Here is a 24028-nt window from a genome sequence, read left to right as displayed (position 1 = left end):
GGTTATATTGCTTCTTTGTTCTGTTCTGCTCCTTATCCTCTAAAAAGGTTTCTTGTGGCCACTGAATTGAACACATATTATGATATGTTCTGTGTGGGTGCCGGCGTTGCCGCATGAAATCATAAATCCTGTCAAAGCTAGCAGTGTCATTTTTACTCGCTCCAGGACAGGAAATCCACCACCTTTTTGTTACAACATGAGAGGCAGCTCAAGGGAATAATAATAATAATAATAATAATAATAATAATAATAATAATAATAATAAAGCACGCTTGGCGCAGCTCCGACAATGGAAAACGACTGAGTCGCCAGATGACAGGTCTGTTTCCGAGGAAGAGGTGTCTCGATACCCTTCTCTTGAAGAACTTCAAGTCGCAGGCAGGAGGAAATAAAGACGGATGAAGACTGTTCCGATAACTTAATAGACAACAAAGTGTTCCGCAATTGTAACTTCTTAAGAGTTCTTGGATTAACATTAGACTCCAAGGTGACCTTTGAGAATCACAATAGGAATTATTATTATTATTATTATTATTATTATTATTATTATTATTATTATTATCATTATTATTATTATTATTATTATTATTTTTTTATTATTATTATTATTATTATTATTATTATTATTATTATTATTATTATTATTATTATTATCATCATCATCATCATTATTACTATCATTATTACTATTATTATTATTATTATTATTATTATTATTATTATTATTATTATTATTATCATCATCATTATTATCATTATCAATATTATTATTATTATTATTATTATTATTATTATTATTATTATTATTATTATTATTATTATGATAATTATTATTATTATTATTATTATTATTATTATTATTATTATTATTATTATCATTATTATTATCATTATTGTTATTATTATTACTATTATTATTATTATTTTTATTATTATCAGGAATAATAATAATAATAATAATAATAATAATAAGAAGAAGAAGAAGAAGAAGAAGAGAAGAAGAAAAATAATCGAAGGAATCCAGCGGATAGGATACTTTAACTGTTAACAGAATAAGCGGAGAATTAGAGATGAGGAAGATGTCTACAGTAGGGGGTGTCTCTACGGCAGTCAGGGATACCAACTGTTGTAGATCATTAAGAAAACTTCAGGGAAGAGAATGACTCAAGATGTGCTTCACATTCACATGGAAAAAGTCAAATCGTTTTACACAATTGGTTGAAAGAGATAAGAGATAAAACCCAACAGATATATCAGTAGTAGAACGACACGCAAGTTTTGGTCAGATGGTCGAAAATTCCGAAGAATGAAGGTTTGGGGCACAAGAGCAAGTGATATCGTTGCGTACATCGACGCAGCATCCAACATTGAACTGAAATTCAGCATAAAGTAGGATGGAGCGGACTGGAGATCAGTGAGAGTAGCCTCAGCAACCTGGGTTTCCGCCAGGAAGGGGGAAGAGAGGAGGAGAGGTGGTGAAAACAGAATGGTAAGTAGAGCGAAGGCCACGAATGTTGAAGTTAATGAAGAAAAAGGTAGATGAACTATCAGTACACGGTTGTGGCTTGTCATCTGAATTGGGATCCGACCCCATTTCTGATACCCTCATCAGAAGGGGACTAAGAGCCGGGTTGGTTATTCATTGCCATAAATTTGATATAAAAGTGTTAGGAGATGGTTTGTGTGTCATGCGCATGTAGTTTTGTGTGTAAAATAGGAAAGTTCGTTGCTAGAGAGCATGCTGAGCTACTCTCTGGTATTAATAAGACAATGAGTAGACAAGGCCACGGGCGTGTCCCACGCTCACACAACGTACTACATTGATCACTGGGAGTGACTTGCCCCGTTACGGCAGGTGTCTGGGCTACCTACTTCTTACATTAATATTGGTATGAAGTATAAAGTTATATGGAATGCAGTGTTGGTTTATTAAGCTATTTACATCATAATAAATACACGGTTCAACATCTTGGATTGTAATGATCAGAGTGTGTTCTGTGAGTAGCCAAGATCCGTCAGAGGAGCCGCACAGAGCAGTTGGCGCTGTGCTTTAGGCAGAAGGTCTAGTCATCGGAGAGGGTGTTGCGTGTGTAGCGAAGGACATTCAGAAGAGCGACACCGGGAAATGGACGCCTTGCATCAGGCAGGAACTCTGGTAGGAGCGGGCGGCCTCGATTGGGCGACCCTCGGCCTGACACCTTTGCATAAAGGGTTTGGGGCTCACCATCGGCCGGCACGGTCTCATAAGGTAGAACATAAGGTCACAGAGCACGCTGTCCTTTACGGGGACCTGTGCTGGGTCGATGGGGCTTATGGAAGGAGTGTTGCAGCTCGGGTCATCCTGCCACGAGGCCACCAGCTCGTGGAGGTTTGTGGCGTTCCTGCCGTCGCTCTTGAGTCTGTCGTTGCTGAGTTCATTGTCGTACGATCCCAGAAGTCCCTTGGTGTGGTTGAAGGCCCATCCAGACACGTTGACCATAAGTACGCGCTCCTCCTTCATCAGGTGGACACCCATCAGCGGGGAGGCGAGCGTGATGTAGCGTGAGGTCACTCTGAAGTGCATGTCACCCACTGTCTGCTCGCCTTGTACCGGCCTGCCGTTAATGTTCACTTCCATGTTGGGCTTGATGATAGCCTTGGTCTGGCCCGCCTGGAAGGTGATTTCGGGCGCCGCCGACGGCTGTGGGTGCGACATATGGACGGACGCCACGCCGGGCACAGAGGAGAGCAGAACCTTGCAGCGTGAGCGAGGCGCTCGAAGAAGAGCGCCGTCGAAGGTGAGGAGCTCCGTGTCAGCCACCACATAGGCAGAACGGTTGAAGGGTGGAACGGAGTTGGACAGATTGGCGGGCATCCACGCATAGTAGGTTTCCAAAATCTTGTTGGAGGGGATGGGGCTGAGTAGATCTGAAGCCAGAAGCAGTTTTTGTGTGAACGACGGCGGCGATTGCATGGTCATGTTCAGCACTTGCGAGAGAGAATAGACGGGCCGGTACAGCGGGATTTGAATGCCGACGCGGTACGTGCCGGGCTCGGGGGCGATGATGAGGATGCGCTGCGTCACCTGGCTGAGCAGCCACTCCAGAGTCCACTTCAGCGTTTCCTCCTGGCAAGAATAAAATGTATGAAATAGCTCTCCTCCACACAAAAAACGGTTGAGACAAGAAAGAATGAAAACCTAGTGACAAATGAAGTGGTGCATGTTAGATACAAGTGGCTTTGGGGTTACCTGCTAACCTTGGACAAGTTTACGATTTTGAGGCTAAAGCTGCGCACCGTAGGCGACGCCCACAGCTTCTGCTTCAACATACGCAAGTCCTTCCTGAGGGAGTCCGTAACCTTGGCCGCCACCTCCATCGAGGCCTGGTACGCCTGGGGGTACTTCTCCCTGAGAGGATCGATCACGTCGGTCTTGATCAGCTGGTACCAGACTGTTCGTTGGAGTTCCTCAAGCATGCGACGAACAATCTCCGACTCCTCGCCCGTGTTTATCCAGCGGGAGATTTGGTCCGCTGCTGTGAATGATACCGGTACTTGGTGACAACCTAACACAGGGTGAGACTTGTGTCTCAGAGAGAGAGAGAGAGAGAGAGAGAGAGAGAGAGAGAGAGAGAGAGAGAGAGAGAGAGAGATCCTACCTTGATATATTTCGTTGATTGTGTATCTGAAGTAGTTTTTGAATGCCAGTATCTGCTGGAAGGCACTGCTCGCCCATTCCCTTTGCACGTGTTCCATGTCTGCCAAGGTCTGGTAGAACGCCTCCCTCACGAATGTGGCCGTTGGCCCGCGCAGGATCTCCATGACGTCCTCCATAATGGGCCCGAGATCGCTGTCCAGCACATCGGCGTAAATCTTCATGATATCCTGTTTGATCTCTTCGGCGAGCTTCCTTATCTCAACGGCAGGGAAGTCAACTCCCTTCTGGGCTGCCTGCCGCTTCACCTCCTCGTAGAGGTGGTCCGTCCACGTCAAGAACGCCTCACTCACTCGATCCACTTCACTCATCAAGAAGTCCTGCACAGAAATACACAGTTACAAAAAGGCGAGAAAGGGGAAGCTGCAAAGCAGTGAGAGAGAGAGAGAGAGAGAGAGAGAGAGAGAGAGTACTATTAGAACAAAATATCTCACCTTCATAGCTCTCGTTTGCTCAGGCTTGTACTCAAAGTCGATCTTGATGTGGCGAGGGGTCTTCAGTTTGATGCCAACGATCGACATGTACTCCTCCCATATGTTGTACCTGTCTGTCTCGGAAAGGCTGATTTGGGCTTTGTAGGGTGACTGTAGACCGACCTTGGCCTTGTAGATGTTCTGGTCGCTGGCCTTGGTTATAGCCACCTCGAGGAAGGCAGGCTTACACACGGTGGAGTTAACAATAAAGTTTCCAAGGATAGACGTGTGCCAGTTGCTTCTAAGCGCAAAGCCGTCACACGAGGGACCTTGGCGCGGCTCCACCACGCCGGACACGTCCACCACAGGACGGCCTTCTGTTGCCAAAAGGAAGGTCACCGCCGAGTAATGTTTGGAGATTTGGTCGTATTTGGACCTTACTTCTAACGATTCCTTCGAGGTCGGAGTCTTACTGAAGGAGAAATTAAAGGCAGCAGTGTGTGCAGCCCAGGAAGCTTCCACCAGCACTTTGGGCTTCACCTGCAACACCTGAAAAGAAAATGTACTCTCTGTAGCACCAATGATCGCCATTGATTCGTGTTTCAAGTTCACCCTAGTCACACTCACCCTTGAAGAGACACTCACTCCTGCAGCAGTGAGTGTCATTGTTAGTGTTACCACTGCACCCTAGTCACACTCACCCTTGACGAGAGGCACACTTACTCCTGCAGCAGTGAGTGTCATTGTTAGTGTTACCACTGCACCCTAGTCACACTCACCCTTGATGAGACACACTCACTCCTGCAGCAGTGAGTGTCATTGTTAATGTTACTAGCGCACCCTAGTCACACTCACCCTTGATGAGACACACTCACTCCTGCAGCAGTGAGTGTCATTGTTAATGTTACTAGTGCACCCTAGTCACACTCACCCTTGATGAGACACACTCACTCCTGCAGCAGTGACTGTCATTGTTAATGTTACTAGTGCACCCTAGTCACACTCACCCTTGATGAGACACACTCACTCCTGCAGCAGTGAGTGTCATTGTTAATGTAACTAGCGCACCCTAGTCACACTCACCCTTGATGAGACACACTCACTCCTGCAGCAGTGAGTGTCATTGTTAATGTTACTAGCGCACCCTAGTCACACTCACCCTTGATGAGACACACTCACTCCTGCAGCAGTGACTGGCATTGTTAATGTTACTAGCGCACCCTAGCCGCACACCCCCTTGAATAGAGGTACACTCACTCCTGCAGCATTTACTCTCATTATTTAATGTTAGCTTCGACACATAACTGAACTCACCCTTGAGGAAAGGTTGGCCTCGATGAGGACGGTGTTGTTAGCCGAAAGGACGGAGCTGAGAGAACCGGTGATCTTGTCAGCCGTGTCAGGGAAGATGTCCAGTTCGAATGATCCCTGTCGCCTGTCGCCGCTAGCAGCGTACTCGACAACCGCTGTCAAGTCTTTGTCCAGCCTTGGATGACTCATTCGCCCTTCAAACGTGGACATGCCGCTCCACTGGTTTTCACGGTACTCACCGGCCACCTCGTACTTGTGTTCGCCTGCAGCCCTGTTCGGGTAGACCTTGATGCCCGCCATGGAGGGGGAGAGGGTCGCCTCGGCCTCCACGTCGCGGGACGGGGACGCAATCCTGAAGGAGTGCGTGTGTGGGATGGCTCGGCTATACTGTGAACGGTAGGTGCTCCTCTGGTCATCATAGGCGGAGGTGGGCAAAAGTGTGCCGCTTCGCACACCTACCATGGTGCTCACTGCCCTCAGAACATCTCTGAAAGCCTTCATGTCGAAGGCAATGTCCCAGGTCTTAACTCCGCCCATGGGGAAGGTTTCCAGCTGCCAGCTGAACACCGTTTCTTGACCGTTAAGCTCGCTCACCCACTTGGTGCTGTACGAACAGTCCTGGTTTTCAGTTGAGTAAACCATCTTCATCGGCCTCTCCATGCCCGGGGTTGAGACTTCCGTCTGAAAGTTTCAGTGAATAAGAATGATGCTATTTTAACACTCAGTTATAAGAAACGAAAACAATAAAAAGACGGCATTTTGCAAACAATAAAATGCCATGTTATGAACTCTGTAACAAGTGTTGGACTCAGACTACTCTGTGACTGAGCGTATATAGAAACATAACGAATTGTCCAATCTGCTATCCTCGAAAATGTACATATTACGTTATCGAAATAATCTATGTGAACGAAATGATTGTATTCGTGATAGGAGGGAGAAAATGGCTCGCTTTTTCACTTGAAAGAAAAAAAAAGTTTTCTTGAAGCAGTGCTTGCTTCTTGAAGCACAGGAGGATTGAACTTCCTTCCTTGCAGTGCAAGAGACATACCGTGAGTTGGATGGTGCGGCGTTGGTGATTGCTCTCGTGCTTGGCCTGCACATAGAAGCGTGCGTGACGGTTCTCTGGAGAGATGTACCTCATGTCGCTTTCAGCCTGGAAGCCGTAGTACCCAGCGAGCCGCTGCACACTGAATTCATATGTCAGTTGGTAGTTGTTGCTATTGGCGCTCTTGAAGGTAAAGTCGGCAAAGGCGCTGTAGTCACCACGGCTCTTGATGCCCATCTGCAGCATCCAGTTCTTTCCGGCAGGCGTGTCCACGTTCATCTCGATGCTGCTCCTTTCCCGGTACTGCCGCACCAGGAACGGCGCCTCCACCTTAGCGTTCACGTTGTAGGTCTTGTCCATGACCGTTACCTTCACGCTGCGAAGGTAGCAACAAGACCAGATGACCAACACGGAGAAGGGATTATGTGAAAGATGAACAGGGAATGAGGAGGCGTGCTTGTGTGTTATAAACACAAAGACACTGCCTTCCTGTAGCACATTAGTGCATCGTGTAAAGAAAAAGACATTCTATGTGTGTGGGATATATTGCGTTCGTGAAACTGGTGTAGGACTAGATTGCAGTTGAACACAAACAAAGCAATGTCTTTATGTATATGTGCTGCCAGCACCAACAGTGTTTGTGTGTGCGGTGTGCGATGTGATCACCAACACAGTGTTTGTGTGTGCGGTGTGCGATGTGATCACCAACACAGTGTTTGTGTGTGCGGTGTGTAGTGTGTGCACCAACACAGTGTTTGTGTGTGTGGTGTGTGATGTGATCACCAACACAGTGTTTGTGTGTGAGGTGTGTGATGTGATCACCAACACAGTGTTTGTGTGTGCGGTGTGTGATGTGATCACCAACACAGTGTTTGTGTGTGTGGTGTGTGATGTGATCACCAACACAGTGTTTGTGTGTGTGGTGTGTGATGTGATCACCAACACAGTGTTTGTGTGTGGGGTGTGCACCAACACAGTGTTTGTGTGTGTGGTGATGATCACCAACACAGTGTTTGTGTGTGGTGTGTGATGTGATCACCAACACAGTGTTTGTGTGTGTGGTGTGTAGTGTGTCACCAACACAGTGTTTGTGTGTGGTGTGTGCACCAACACAGTGTTTGTGTGTGGTGTGTGATGTGATCACCAACACAGTGTTTGTGTGTGTGGTGTGTGATGTGATCACCAACACAGTGTTTGTGTGTGTGGTGTGTAGTGTGTGCACCAACACAGTGTTTGTGTGTGTGGTGTGTGATGTGATCACCAACACAGTGTTTGTGTGTGTGGTGTGTGATGTGATCACCAACACAGTGTTTGTGTGTGTGGTGTGTGATGTGATCACCAACACAGTGTTTGTGTGTGTGCTGTGGAGTGTGCACCAACACAGTGTTTGTGTGTGTGGTGATGTGATCACCAACACAGTGTTTGTGTGTGTGTGTGTGTGCACCAACACAGTGTTTGTGTGTGGTGTGATCAACAACACAGTGTTTGTGTGGTGTGTGATGTGATCACCAACACAGTGTTTGTGTGTGTGGTGTGTAGTGTGTGCACCAACACAGTGTTTGTGTGTGTGGTGTGTAGTGTGTGCACCAACACAGTGTTTGTGTGTGTGGTGTGTAGTGTGTGCACCAACGCAGTGTTGTGTGTGTGGTGTGTAGTGTGTGCACCAACACAGTGTTGTGTGTGTGGTGTGTGATGTGATCACCAACACAGTGTTTGTGTGTGTGGTGTGTAGTGTGTGCACCAACGCAGTGTTGTGTGTGTGGTGTGTAGTGTGTGCACCAACACAGTGTTGTGTGTGTGGTGTGTAGTGTGTGCACCGACGCAGTGTTGTGTGTGTGGGGTGTAGTGTGTGCACCAACGCAGTGTGTCTGTGTGTGGGGTGTGATGTGGTCATGAACGCAGTGATTGTGTGACTAGTGTTTGGTGTGAACACCAACACAGAGTTTTGATGGGTAGTGTGTCGTGTGTGCACCAGCACAGAGTTTGTGTGTCTGGTGTGGTGTGTGCACCAACACAGTGTTTGTGTCTGGTGTTTGTAGTGTGTGCACCAGCACAGTGTCTTGTGTCTGGTGTGTAGTGTGTGCACCAGCACAGTGTTTGTATGTGTGGTGCGTAGTGTGTGCACCAACACAGTGTCTTGTGTCTGGTGTTTGGTGTGAGCACCAACACAGTGTCTTGTGTCTGGTGTTTGGTGTGAGCACCAACACAGTGTCTTGTGTCTGGTGTTTGGTGTGAGCACCAACACAGTGTCTTGTGTCTGGTGTTTGGTGTGAGCACCAACACAGTGTCTTGTGTCTGGTGTTTGGTGTGAGCACCAACACAGTGTCTTGTGTCTGGTGTTTGGTATGAGCACCAACACAGTGTCTTGTGTCTGGTGTTTGGTGTTTGGTGTGAGCACCAACACAGTGTCTTGTGTCTGGTGTTTGGTGTGAGCACCAACACAGTGTCTTGTGTCTGGTGTTTGGTGTGAGCACCAACACAGTGTCTTGTGTCTGGTGTTTGGTGTGAGCACCAACACAGTGTCTTGTGTCTGGTGTTTGGTGTGAGCACCAACACAGTGTCTTGTGTCTGGTGTTTGGTGTTTGGTGTGAGCACCAACACAGTGTCTTGTGTCTGGTGTTTGGTGTGAGCACCAACACAGTGTCTTGTGTCTGGTGTTTGGTGTGAGCACCAACACAGTGTCTTGTGTCTGGTGTTTGGTGTTTGGTGTGAGCACCAACACAGTGTCTTGTGTCTGGTGTTTGGTGTTTGGTGTGAGCACCAACACAGTGTCTTGTGTCTGGTGTTTGGTGTGAGCACCAACACAGTGTCTTGTGTCTGGTGTTTGGTGTGAGCACCAACACAATGTCTTGTGTCTGGTGTTTGGTGTTTGGTGTGAGCACCAACACAGTGTCTTGTGTCTGGTGTTTGGTGTGAGCACCAACACAGTGTTTTGTGTCTGGTGTTTGGTGTGAGCACCAACACAGTGTTTTGTGTCTGGTGTTTGGTGTGAGCACCACCACAGTGTCTTGTGTCTGGTGTTTGGTGTGAGCACCAACACAGTGTCTTGTGTCTTGTGTCTGGTGTTTGGTGTGAGCACCAACACAGTGTCTTGTGTCTTGTGTTTGTTGTGAGCACCAACACAGTGTCTTGTGGCTGGTGTTTGGTGTGAGCACCAACACAGTGTCTTGTGTTTTGTGTCTGGTGTTTGGTGTGAGCACCAACACAGTGTCTTGTGTTTTGTGTCTGGTATTTGGTGTGAGCACCAACATAGTGTCTTGTGTCTGGTGTTTGGTGTGAGCACCAACACAGTGTCTTGTGTTTTGTGTCTGGTGTTTGGTGTGAGCACCAACAAGCAGGAACAGCATACTCACTCTATGTTTGAACGAGTTTGACTGCCGCTCTCTGGCATGATAGTGGCGTCTACGGCAATCTTTTGGGAAGAATCATGGTCAGCGTTCCAGAGCACCATCATCTGGCCCTTCTTGCTGTCGAAGTTGACGTCGGTGAAGGCCTTAATTCTGCGTGGGGAAGAGGAGCGGGGCAGCAACAGAAGGTCGGTGCTGGCGTGGACAACACTCTCGCTGATAGACACGTCTGTCTTGGCGTCACAGAGGCGATGCAGGTACACCCTGGCCTGCAGGGACGGTGTCTGCGAGACTAGAAACTTTGTGTTTAGCATGAAGGACCCAAGCACTTCCTGCTGCTTCTTTAGCTCCATGAAACAAGAGTCCTTTCCTTTTTGGAATTCATGAACGGAAACCCATTGATAGATGTCGTTGATCTTGATGTTGGTTGCAAGCTTTGTGAGCTCAGGTGTTTTAATGAAAGTAACAGGCCCTTGTAGTTTCACGATGGTTTGGCCTCCGCGAAGGACAGCGGCATCGACCATGTAGCCCTCATCTTGTCGCATGGCGCGGGCCGCCATCTTGATCGGCAGAATGAACTCAGGGATGTCAACCTGTCAACGGACCAACATGGTTTTGCCAACAGTCGAATCAATGGATGTCTGGCTTACTGAACCAGTGCCAGATAAAGCCTGTCAGCAAACTAACGACCTATTGTTGATTAAAGTTTTCTTAACAGAAAGTATATAGTACTTTGAGAAGATCCTATACCTTATGAAGTGATATTTTTTCAGTCAAGCGTAAAACTGAACATTTATTGAACCGCAAGTTCTTCCTTGGGAATTCAGAATCATATATGGAGACCAGAAAACTTACCTTGAACAGGAACTTGATCTCCTCTGAGTCGCTCTGAGCCACTATCTCTAACAGCTTCACGTTGTCCAACGGACGTGTCAACTGCAAGGTTGCCCCAATCTTTGTCTCTTGGTATTCAACCATCTGCAGGAACTTGTACTCGGCCTCCCCGAACTTAGCTGTGAGAGACATATAACGGTGAAGCTTATACTTACGCCAATGGTCGTCTTATAAACCTGTGATATTTTCTATCGAAAGACACGCTTCCTCACTTCTAAAAAGGGTCCGTGTGTAATTTTGAACACTTTCAATTTGTTACTTCTATGTTTCTTTAGTCTTAACTCTACCAGTTCGTATACAATACTTCAGACCCTCAAATAACAGGTAATAATGATAAAAAATGCATGAGAGCTTTTCAACTCATTCATGTTTGGGAGAGCTCCCACAGGATATCCACACACATTGGCAAACATCCTTTCCGACCAACCGAGGAACCTCACGATCATCCTAAAGAGTCAGAAAACTGTATCGAGCAGTCCGAGAACGTCGTGAACTTAGATCAATAGAAGAAGCTTTTGTTCACCCCTTATATGGCACGGTTCTCGGCACAAAAAAAAGCATGAACGGAAGAGGCTACTGAGTTTTTGGTGTGCATGATGCTTTCCTTAAAGCTTGCCTTTGATTTTCTTTTCAAAACAAACCTGTTCCGTCCATTCCTCTCAAAAAAAAATGCTAACAACCAAAAAATAGAACATTTCTCTCAACTCCACTAAACAGATGATTGACTGACCTTTGGCTGCGATATGTGCCTCAAAGTCAACAGCGGGCCTCCCACGGATAAGGATGTCACTCTGGAGATCAATCAAGTCCCGTCCCTGGCGGTCCACCTTGAAGGCTGAGCTATACTTTCCGTTCTGGCCCGACTCCTCCGTCTTACGGAAGAAGGCAGCCACCTTCCAGCCAGAGATGTCGGTCTCCAGCTCCAATTTTCTCAGCTTCGTTGGCAATGCAATCATGGCGTACTGCTTCAAGTCACCGCCAACTGATGGATATAATTTATTGAACTCTTTTTTTGTTTTTTAAAGTTTACACACACACACACACACACACACACACACACACACACACACACACACACACACACACACACACACACACAATATATATATATATATATATATATATATATATATATATATATATATATATATATATATATATATATATATATATTCATATATATATATATATATATATATATATATATATATATATATATATATATATATATATATATATATATATATATATATATATATGTGTGTGTGTGTGTGTGTGTGTGTGTGTGTGAGATTCACCACGGCCTGATCGCGAGTTGGACTCCCTTTCGCTAGCAGGTACCCTCCTGACGAGAGCAAGTGCTCATTATCGTCGATCTCTGGGTACTGTCAGGACCTCACACACCACACACCCCATCCCCCTTGCTCAAGGGGGGACAGTAACCACTCCTAGTCAACCGAAAGAATCCGGCCTGAGCGGGGCTCGAACCGCCGCCTGTTTGGCCGTTAAGCCTCGCAGCGCAGCGCTCTACCGATTGAGCCACCGGAGCGGTGTGTGTGTGTGTGTGTGTGTGTGTGTGTGTGTGTGTGTGTGTGGTGGGGCTGCATTTATTTCTTTGCTTAAGAAACACTCATTAAACACAGCAACTCGCAAAACAATGAAGAGCACAATGCAAATAGGTATTAACCGTCTCTTTACTTACCTTCAAGCCTGAGAGGGATGTACTGCATAAGGACGTTTTCCGTCTTGGCCGAGATATCCACCATTACCCAAGGAGCCCTGAATGTATTTATGAGCTCCGCTGTGAATATCTTGGACTCGTCGGACATTTGCCCCGAGGGACTGACAAAGATATTTGTTTCGTACTTCTTGGCATCTCCTTCGGACGATATCTTGATGTCAACTTTTATTGCTTTGGTGAAATCGCTGCTTTCGGTCTTGAGAGCGACGTCAGTTTGGACACTTTTGTACTCAGGTTTGTTGATAAGGAGCACCTTAGCATCGCCGCTATAGCCGGCCGACTGGAGTTTGATAGCAGCAAGGTACGAATCGCTCTCTTTCTTTTGGAGTACTTCCACGTTTGCCTCTTTCAGTGAAGCTGAGCCTACTACGGAAACTTTACAGCCATATTTTTTGTCTTGGTTCTCCGTGCGTGTGGTGACAGCAATCTTGTATCCCTTTATGGAGGACTCAGTCTTGTTGATGGAGACCCTCGCAAGAATTGGAGCACCCAAGGGTATAGAGTTAGCACGGAAGACGTCCGGAACGTCGAGGTCGTAGCACATCTTTAGGCCGAACACCGACTCGAGGCCAGTAAAGCACGACTGTTTGCGAATTCTAGGGTCTTGCATGGAAGGCGGCAAGATCTTGGTGTCCGGCATGTCCTTCTTGCCCTTCATAAGGAACGCCTCACTTCGTACTTGAATGATTTCCATCTTGTTGGGGATGTCCACTTCGATTTCCATCTCTCTACCGCCATTCACCTTGATTGCAAGCCCGTTGCTGCTGGAAACGGTGGCGTTCATCTTGATTCCGCTCTTGGACACGTACGCGTCGTAGCCAATAAAACTGTGCGCCTTCACTGAGAGCATTGGCAAAATTTTAATTTTTTCACCGGCGTTTGTCTCCTCCGAGGATGCTCCGTTGAGGTTTGTCTTCAATTGGATTCCTGCTACAACCATCGCCTCCATCGTCATCTTGAGCGGCGTGCCCTGAATGGTCGGGAAGGAGTAGTCCACCCCCAGTTGTGTGGCTCGGGCTGAGTCTAGGTTCAGGTTCTTCATTTTCATCAGATTTTCAATCAAGTAGCGACTAAAATTATCTATCAAGGCTTCAGCATTGATGTCCTGCAGCTGCTTGGACAAGGAGCCATAGCTTATTTCCTGACCCATGAAGCGAGCGAAAACATCGGCTTGGACAGGTCCAGAATGGGGACCGTACAGTTTGGTGAACATGCTTTCAAGAGTTGCATAGTCAAGGGATCTTCTCTCCCGTATCGAGACGTCCAGCTCCTCCTGAATCTTGCTCCAGTTCTTTTTGATAAAGGAGATGAGGTCATATAAGATTTTGTTATAGCTCGATTTCTTGAAGTAGCCTGCAGGTCCAAAGAGTTGAGCGATTATTGGTTCCAGACCCTCAAGGCGACCGCCGATTTCTCCGATGTTGATGGGAGTACCGGTTCCATCGACAGCTGCAGTGAGGTTCACGTCAAGAGAGCGAGGGAAGAAGGAGCCGGGAGCGTAGATAAGGTTGGACTCTACTTCGGCACCAAGGCCGAGGGATGGGGCGAAATAGGAAAGGTCAATGTTGCGGGAGTACTTCCTTAGATCACGCTCAAAATTATCGGGGATGAGAATGTTTGTCAGCAGGGAGCGCAGCCTTTCCTTTTCGGGGGCGTTGGTCTCTTGCAGGTTCAGCAAATGGCTCAGGATAAACCCACGAACTGAAATGAAAACAAATAACAAATTATGCTGACCAGCCCCGAACACCTTCAGTGCTGGAGCACGACAGAACACATGGGTGACTCAAAACAAACCCACCAAGGGAAAAAAAGACAAATTACGAAATATTAGGCCACTCAGTGTTAGTCACCTCTCTCCCACGGCAGTGCGCTATACGACTCACCCTGCGTGTTTTCCTCAACGGAGATCTTTGTCACAATGGTCTGCAGGTCCTCATAGTCTACACAGCGAAGTGCTGTCAGATAGGCAGCAATTCTAACTTCCGTGTTTTTCCCGGGTCGGACGGCAAAGTCGACGAGTTTCTGCGTCACCTGTTCAAACACAAATATAGGGACAAATATGACTGAGAGAAATGATGAAGGCTTTCCTGACTAAGTCATGGTTGTCCTGTGGTAGCGAAGAAGGTGAAAGACACACTTACCTCGCGGTTACACTTGGACAACCTAAAGGCTTGTACAGCTGCCACACGGTTGTTCACTTTCTTTTGCTCGCTGTGCATGTAGCGGATCAGCACCTCAGCCACATCGTGGGTCATGACACCCATGTTGCCAAGGCTCTTGAAGGCAGCCAAGGCCTTCTTCTCAGCCTCCTCATTATTTGAGGCGGACAGGTCGTTCTGGATCATTTGCTTCATCGCCTGCGGCAGGCTCTTCACAGGAGCTTCGTTGTAACATTGTGGGTTATGGCGACAGTACCTGTTAACCATGGAAGCAGCAGCCAGTTTCGCCGACGACAGGTATGGTTCATCAGCCCTAAACAATGGCTCTAGAGCTTGAACTGCTTCCATGTTAGGGCGAGGCACGAGGTAGAATGCGGCTGAGTAGATGGCAGCTCGAGCACCGGTGGCCCGTCCCTCAGCCAGCTCCTTTGCCATAATTATGACCGACTCAGGCTCGTGGACGAAGGCGATCGCGTCGAAGTAGAGGCTCTTCAGCTTGTTGTGTTGCGGACATATCTGCTTGCTGCGGACCTTTGCATAGATTTCCTTGAAGCCTTGGAGGGGAATGCGCCGCATGAAGTGGACGGCCTTGTCCAGCTCGACGGCAGCATCAGCCGGAATCTCGTCTTTGGTGATGTCACACAGATGCCTCAGTGTTTGCTCCAGCTGCGGCACAAGAGACGGCTCCTTCTTGGGGGTCTCGTAGTCATAGAGGAGACGTTTGGGTACCAGGTGACCCTGAGAGATGCGGGAAACGATGTCTGGAGTGGGGACGTCGCTGGAGGTGAGTCGTAGTGTTGACTCCTGCTCTGCCTCGACGAACTTGTACGTTCCGTAAGCTGGCCTCACCACCTTCTTGTCTTCACACTTCACTGAGGAGATGATGCCGCTGTTGATCTCATGTGTACACACTGACCACGACTCCTGCATGGGCAGCGGTCCCTTCAGCCACGGCAGGTGCGTCTCGTCGGGGGTAGCGTAACGCTCCTGGCACAGACGGTGGTTCTTCTCCTTCTTCACTACTACCTTGGAGCCATCTGTCTCGACCTCATAGCGGGTAGGGCACGTTCCCACCACGTCCGTCTGTTGGCACGACCAATAAGCGTCAGCGTCTTGGAGGGAAGCCCTCACCTTAGTGTGAATGCAGTACACAGTCATGAACTTGACACGTGGGTCTTAATCCTAAGTTACCTCCGTTAGGTTGAGTCCTGAGTTGCTGGTGGAGAGGGACGGCAGACTGATCTGTAGGGCCGAGGCGACGCCCTTTTTCATGTTGATTGCCCAGGTGTCGTCGTCGGGATGACTGCACACCCGCTGCACTCGGCCATCGGTCATAGCCACCACTAGTGGGTACTTTTCCAGCATGCTTGCGCCAGGCGGACCTTTGGAGGGAACGTGGAACTCGTTGATAAATGCATGCTGCTTCCACCCTTACACAGCGAGGCGATAATCTGTTGTTACATTGGGACAAGATTTAGTGTCGTTGAAGGAGAAATGCATGATGCCTCGAGCCACACAATACGAGGCGATAGGTACAAAACTTACCGGCCTCGCCGTCCACCTTTGTGTCTTTGAAGGAGAGTGCCACGTCGCATGGGCTGAGCCACGTCATCAGCACAGTTTTCTCCCAGCGTGTCTCCACGAGACCTCCTTCCACACCTTTCAGCTGAACTTTCGACTTTCCAGTGTAGGTGTAGGAATAGGTCTTCCCCGGAATGAAGGAGAACTTGGCCGCGGCAACGGGGCACTCCGTGGAGCAACGGGGAACGGCATCTCCGTACGGCGCTGTGGATTTGAATGTGGGTTAGGAAAAGAAAAGCAGGAAACTTAGTCCCCGCCATCACAAGATGCGTGCCTGTCTCTGCACAAGTACGAAGTGTTAGTTTCGTCTGAAATTAAGACTGCCAGTGCAACAAGGGACAGGGTAGCAAGATTTTTGTGACTCAGTGTATAACGTTGTCTGCATGAAAAGTTTGCGGCGGCCTCGAGTCGTGCCGTAACGTGTGTGTGTACCTGCAGCAGCCGCCGCCAGGGCCAGCAGCATGAGGGCTGTGCGGTTGGTCATGATGGCACCGCGCTCACCACTGGTGCCGTGGACCCTGCTCCGACCCTTTATATACCTCGGCCCATCCTGCGACAATCACCCTCTTGAACCAGCCAGACCTTACTAAGCTGCTTTCTTTATCTGCCGGCTGATAACTATGAATCATGACATTTTATTTTCGTAGTCTGGTTACTATGGCATAAGTTCTCAATGTTCGTTTGTATTTAAACTTAAAACAGGTGTACAAACAAAAAAAAAAAAGAAAACAATGTTGAAACCTGTGAGAAACCCGTTTTCTGATAGACAGTTATATGCTTTTCAACAGTCCGGCATCACAACAGTACCAGGCTGTGTCCCGCTTTTCTCCCGGAATCCTGAAGCAGCTGCGTGCCTCACGGCACACCCCACCGAGCACCCAATGTCCTTCCACAATCCGGCCAACATTATACTCACGTTTTTCGAACTTACTCTCATCTATTTCCACTATCTTCCCTTCACTGCAAACTTTCCTTCCCTCTTCAGACATCACTCTATCAGGACTTTTCGGCAAAAGCTCGCCCACTCACATGTGCTGTGATCTCTAAGGGCTGCTTTCACTACAGTCGCCATGCACCCTCCATAACCAAAGCCCCTGCCATCCTGGTACCAGGCATTACCATCTCCTCAACCCGCTGTCACAGTCGTTGTTTTCGTGGCATCGGCGACTCCCAACCTGGTGACGATCCCGACGAGACAAAGGCGCCTGACTCGGTAGTATTGGTGAGCCGGAGCGGCGGGACATGCAAACAGTGCATCAGCTGAGCTGAGGATTATGAAACATTTGAGGTGGTGGCCGCAGAGCTCTCATTTTTTGAGTAATTACTTCAGATCAGTGCAATCTCATCTGATTCAGGATAATTCTGAGGTAATGAGATTTTTATTGCATTTCTTAGGTAATTTAAGTATCTTTGTGGTAATTCTGATTTATCTGAAGTACTTGACGATACTGCTTGATCACTCCTCGCCAGACACTGTTCACAGATAGGTCATTGTTTGATCATTACTTGAAAGCGCAACAGCCACTCACTCCAGCCACCATTGAGGGAGGTCAGGTCAGGTTTGGTTAAGTCTGGTTAGGGTTGGGTAGGTTAGGTTAAGTTACTTCAGGTTATATAAAGGACAGAAAAAGTTTCGTCAAACAGATTGGGGGGAGGCGGTGCAAGGAGGGGCAGGGAGGGGCTCGCATCCCCGCCCCGCTCTGCCCCGGTCCGCTCCTCACCTCCCATATGATGAACTTTTTCGGGCAGCTTTATAGTTATATAGTATCCTAATCTAATCCAAATTAGCCTCACCTAACCTCCCTCAATTGTGAGCAGAGCAAGTGGCTGATGTGATTTGAAATAATATTCATGTAGAAATTAATATCTCACAAACGAATGATATGCAACGGGTAAGCGATATGGGAGAGTGTTGTAGATGCACATACTATTTTATAAATCGCAATGATGTCGTTCGCTGCGAGACGGGTGCACTTATGGATAAATACCCTTCCCATATATATGAAGAGAATGACATACCATGAACATGTACTCCTAGGATATGTTTTTAACATTCAGCCAATAACCTTAACGTTTCCCCTGATTCCGCTACGCACCACTATGATTGTATTTATGAAGAAGACATGCTTATTTCTCATTTCTCCATGGTGTGTATATTGGTACGTTGAATGTTCTCGTTGTGAAGAAGACATGCTTATTTCTCATTTCTCCATGGTGTGTATATTGATACGTTGAATGCTCTCGTTGTGAAGAAGACATGCTTATTTCTCATTTCTCCATGGTGTGTATATTGATACGTTGAATGCTCTCGTTGTGAAGAAGACATGCTTATTTCTCATCTCTGCATGGTGTGTATATTGGTACGTTGAATGTTCTGTTGTGAAGAAGACATGATTATTTCCCATCTGAGTACTCTGCATGGTGTGTATATTGGTACGTTGAATGTTCTGTTGTGAAGAAAACATGCTTATTTCCCATCTGAGTACTCTGCATGGTGTGTATATTGGTACGTTGAATTTTCTCGTTGTGAAGAAGACATGCTTATTTCTCATCTGAGTACTCTGCATGGTGTGTATATTGGTACGTTGAATGTTCTCGTTGTGAAGAAGACATGCTTACTTCCCATCTGAATACTTTGCTCGGTGTGTATATTGGTGCTTTGAATGTTCTTGAGTGTGCTTTATTTTCTATGATTTGGAATTTGCTAGTTTAATACCAAGTTATCAATACTATTTTTTGTGGGTATAGCCTACCAGGATGTGCTACATTTTTTAGAAAATATTTTTCACTTTCCTTTCACCAAGAAGTTTTTCTGTAGAATAGAAATATTTGAGGCTGATCAGCATATCTTGGTAGGGGAGGTGGTGGTAATATAGAGCACTATTTTTTTTTCAGGCGAAAACACCAATTTTAAAGGAAAAAATTGCACCACTAATCATCATAAGTATTTGCAAATTATATACTTATAACACATGCAGATTTATAGTGAGAAAACTAATCCATTCAAATACTACAACTTTCTATTCAAAAACTTCCAAAGAGAGTGGGTCGTGGAAAAATAACATAATATTTTTTTGTAAATACCTAAATAAAACTTTTACAGTGAAAAGGAAAGTTTAAAAACAGAAGTCACAACCGGAAATATCAGTTTCATAGCCACTACACGAGACGAGCCCACCCCTGGCACACTACATACTGAACCTGTAGTTTTCCTCATTTGGATTTTGTGATTTTTTTTCTGAACAACAAAGCCATTCTGCATCATCGCTTCCAGGATTTCCATCTCCCACAATTTCCTTCAGCGCACTTCCAGAAGACAAAATAATTATCTCTTCTTCTTCACTAGAACTTTCATCCTCATCTCTATCTCAAAGAAAATAAATAACCGCCTTTGTAACACGAGATTCTGCCGTCCTGAAAATTCTGAAAATCCCACACTTATACCCCATGAAATGGTGCTCTCTGGAGTATACTACACCTGTGTGCAACAAAAATGGGCTACCTGGCCTCTATCACTTGTCAAATCCTCCATAAACCATCGATCACGTACAGGGGCCGTTTCCAGCCATACTCTGGTAACACTTCATGGAGTTCTCCTGCGAAAAGTAGGTCTATGACATATGTTTTTTACTTATTTTTTCCACGTTTCCCATCACTTGGAACATTTTTAAGCCAAAAAGAAAATACAAAAATTGGCCGGTACTGGGCAAGCCAAAAATAATTAAATCGACCGGTACTGTATGGGTTAACATAACAAACACTCAGGTTGTTCCAGGACTTGGTGACCACGACATACTCATCGTTGACGCTGACCTCTGACCGTTTAGACATAAACAGAGACCCAGACAGATATTCCTTTTTTCAAGGGCTGACTTTGACATGATCAAACAAGACCTAACTGCTTTCAGCACTTTTTTTTTTTTTTGGGGGGGGGGGGACAGACCCACACACAAGGCTTTCCCTCCACCAACTGGAACAACCTGAAACACACCATACACGCCTCAATGAACAGACACATACCACAAAAAACACTTTCTAGCAGGTACACACTTCCCTGGTTTTCCAGGGATCTACGCAGACAACATCGCAAGAAACAAAGACTCTACAGACGCGCGCAGACATACAACACAACAGACAATTGGACCGCCTACAAAAACCACCAAAAGACATTGGCCAAAAACATAAAAGTAGCGGAACGCAAACATATAGTGACTTACCTCGCAGACAACGTAAGAAATAACAAAAGAAACTTTTTCAAATTCTTTGTGATGCGCAAACATGACACTAACACGATTACATCACGTAAAGACAACACTAACACATTAGTAACCAGCCCACAACACAAAGCACAAAAACTCAACACACAGTTACAATCGCTATACACACAAGAACACAACCTGACACCAAACATGCCATACAGTCCCTTCCCCCCGATAGCTCCCCTTGACATTACGACTAACGGAATACAGAAATTAACTCGACACAACCAAATTCACTGGCCCCGACAACATTCCCGCCTCCATCCTTAAATCCTTTGCCCCCATCCTTCAAGCTATATTCACCCAATCCCTATCATCCACCTCATTACCCTCTGACTGGCTTTTGGCAAATATTAATCCTTTATTTAAAACAGGTGACCGGACTGCCCCAGCCAATTATCACCCCATCTCACTAACATCGATTCCATGTAAAATAAACGCTCATGTGAAACGCAACTCTTTACTACATATCACGACATACAGGAGGCTACTTGGCCGACGTGACAGTAAACAAGTTGACACTATTGTTTTACATTTTGCCAAAGCCTTCGACAAAGTCCCGCACACAAGACTGACATTAAAATTGAAATACTACGGTATTTCAGGACCTATTCGTCACTGGATCACTGCATTTCTTACTAACAGGACTCAACGTGTTCTTCTTGACGGATCTTCATCTGACACTGTCCCTGTTTCTTCAGGTGTCCAACAAGACACCGTTCTAGGTCCCCTTCTTTTCCTCCTGTACGTTAACGACCTTCCACTGTCAACGCCTAACTCTTCCACTAGACTATTTGCCGACGATAGTTTACTGTTTAGAGCAGCAGAGACTAGTGACGACTGCAGACTACTACAAAACGACTTGGACGCCCTCGAGCGGTGGGAGCGCACCTGGCAGATGAACTTCCGACCAGACAAATGCAAACTATTAAGATTCACCAGAGCGCACAACCCCATCCATCACACTTACACCCTCCATAATTCAGATTTAGAATCAGTTCACACACACACAAGTACCTTGGTATCCATCTCTCAACTAACTTGAAATTCAACACTCACATAGACCATATCAGTGCCACAGCCAACAGAACACTGGGGTTCCTGAGGAGGAATTTACATAACTGCACACCTGACACTAGACACATAGCTTATGACACACTTGTGATATCAACACTGGAATACTGCTCCACTAGGGATAATCGTTTTGGACCTTTTTCTTTGTCCCGGGATTTCGGGATAAAATTAGCCCTAATCCCGGGATTTTCAAATGTCTAAAATTGCACATTATATCTAGTTTCCCTTTCAGATTTTTTATGTGCTTAACATTAATAGATATGCAGAAATATTACTGTAGATTGACTGTCTTATTAATTCCACTTAATGTTTAATTCCAAATTTCCAGCATACACTTTGTTTCTCAACAAAGTAAAAGGAATAAGAATAAGAGATAAAATATGCTTCGTTTACTGCTTTATTTTTGTTCTGCTTCCGAATTCCAATGCGAATGCCAATGTAAATTATAGTTCATTATCGCTGATAAAAAAAATACATTTGTTTCCATTTATACTCGATGAAATGAAAAGAGTACTTGATGACAGAAAAAAATACATTTGTTTCCATTTATACTCGATGAAATGAAAAGAGTACTTGATGACAGAAAAAAATACATTTGTTTCCACACACACACACACACACACACACACACACACACACACACACACACACACATATACACATATATATATATATATATATATATATATATATATATATATATATATATATATATATATATATATATATATATATATATATATATATATATTACAGGAGAGGAAACAGTTCAAGGGCAAAAAAATTGAAACAATAACGAAAAAATAAAACACGCTACTCACTGCTCCTAAAAAGCATCCAGAGGAGTGGCCGAAAGAGGGGTCAGTTTTGGGAGGAGAGGCGTCCTGGCTCCTCTTGAAAGAGTTCAAGTCGTAGGCAGGAGGAAATACAGATGAAGGAAGATTGTTGCAGAGTTTACCAGCGTGAGGGATGAAAGGGTGAAAATGCTGGGAAGGGATTTGGACAGTAAAGGGATGAGCTTGAGTAGAAAGGCGTGTAAGGCGAGGCCGCGGGAGGGGAGGAGGCATGCAGTTAGCAAGTTCAGAAGAGCAGTCAGCGTGAAAATATCGATAGAGGATAGAAAGAGAGGCAACATGGCGGCGGAATTTAAGAGGTAGAAGACTATCAGTAAGAAGAGGAGAGCTGATGAGACGAAAAGCATTAGACTCCACTCTGTCCAAGAGAGCTGTGTGAGTGGAGCCTCCCGCATGTGAGATGCATACTCCATACTAGTCATGTATCGGATATCCGCATCCGCGGAACATATGCATAATTTTTACATCCGCATTCGCATCCGCATTTCTGATAAATGAAACATCCGCTTCAGCATCCGCATTTGTGATGAAATAAACATCCGCATCTGCATCCGCCTCCGCACCACACAAAGAGGATGTTGCGGATATATTTTATTCATTACAAAGTCACAGACTTAGAGATCACAATTCAGACTACAGAGTACAGAGCTTGCAAAGTTGAAGAAAATTAATAAATGCATGTTAATTTGCTACTAAAATTACACCTTCAATTCATTTCCTATCAAATTTACACAACCTAATGTGTCAAGAATTTGGCGGAAAGGCAGAGGGAAGGAGATAATTTTACATAGTAACTATGTAGTATGTATGTATCATGTAAATTTGTAGAAGTATGTATGTATGTACTGAACTGTGTAACTATGTACTATATGTAATACTGCGTAGGTACTTAGGGAAGCAGCCTGGCCGGCAAAGAGAGAGAGAGAGAGAGAGAGAGAGAGAGAGAGAGAGAGAGAGAGAGACGCTGGAATTCTCAATCTATCTCTTCTCCCTTCCCGCGAGGAAACAAGGCTTCGTGGACCAAACGGTATTCTAGGTGACGAGGAGTGTCTTTGATGCAGCGCGCGAAGCGGCGAGCGGGAAAGAAATGAACTAATTTCCTTTCTTGACGAAGAGGAGGTGAATGCCAGCTCTTCGCTATCTTCGCACATTTAATGCTTTATTACAACATTTTTCCATGTTGCTGTATTATTAATTGGGTATAAGAACAATTTAAATTTTCTAGGCCATATATAAAAAGTCATACAATGCGAGAAACATTATTTTTTTCTGTTTATTCAAGACTTCACGGTTCCTATGATAATTTAAGCCAACACTTGAACGCACCTCCCAGCCAGCACGCCCCGCCCTTCAGACTCAACTATTCACAACAGCTCTCCTTTTTAAGCGTTTATAGGGATGGCACTTCAAACCATAAGCATGAAGATTGCTGGGACAAATTTACAAGTGACGGACTGACAGCTAGGCTTCGGCCTCCGCGCAAATGTTTCACAAGTCTGTATGAATATGTGGTGGTATGTGGTACTTCGTGCTTGGCCAATCTCCAAACTCGTGACGTCACCTGTGGGTGGAGCTTAGCAAATCTCAGCAATATAGATGATATCATTTTCCACCCACTGATAGGAGCTCTAAGGCTAGTTAAAAATATATTTA

At 45.8% G+C, this 24028-nt stretch overlaps 1 protein-coding gene across 1 annotated transcript; it reads right to left on the bottom strand.

Annotated features, from left to right (window-relative positions):
* Window positions 1-1904: 1904 nt before the first annotated feature.
* LOC126999196 (vitellogenin-like) lies at window positions 1905-16687 on the bottom strand. The gene is made up of 15 exons (XM_050861521.1): window positions 16621-16687; window positions 16153-16392; window positions 15799-15989; window positions 14590-15690; window positions 14332-14479; window positions 12410-14149; window positions 11438-11689; window positions 10669-10826; window positions 9820-10406; window positions 6470-6842; window positions 5422-6099; window positions 4129-4656; window positions 3639-4014; window positions 3238-3515; window positions 1905-3106 (listed from the first exon to the last, which is right to left on the bottom strand). Exons 1-15 carry the CDS (start codon window positions 16670-16672, stop codon window positions 2105-2107), a joined length of 7704 nt encoding a protein of 2567 aa, XP_050717478.1. The 5' UTR covers window positions 16673-16687; the 3' UTR covers window positions 1905-2104.
* Window positions 16688-24028: the final 7341 nt, after the last annotated feature.

The sequence above is a fragment of the Eriocheir sinensis genome, chromosome 16 (assembly GCF_024679095.1).
Source record: "Eriocheir sinensis breed Jianghai 21 chromosome 16, ASM2467909v1, whole genome shotgun sequence".
Classification (NCBI taxonomy): Eukaryota; Metazoa; Arthropoda; class Malacostraca; order Decapoda; family Varunidae; genus Eriocheir; species Eriocheir sinensis.
This window is presented reverse-complemented; position numbering and strand designations above follow the sequence as displayed.

Excerpts from the sequence above, each read along its gene's own strand:
- LOC126999196 (XM_050861521.1), bottom strand. The coding sequence starts at position 16,672 with ATGACCAACCGCACAGCCCTCATGCTGCTGGCCCTGGCGGCGGCTGCT. Across the intron at positions 14,150-14,331 it reads CGTTGAGGAAAACACGCAGG|TTCGTGGGTTTATCCTGAGC; the intron begins GTGAGTCGTATA and ends TTTTCATTTCAG. Across the intron at positions 4,657-5,421 it reads AGGCCAACCTTTCCTCAAGG|GTGTTGCAGGTGAAGCCCAA; the intron begins GTGAGTTCAGTT and ends TTTTCTTTTCAG.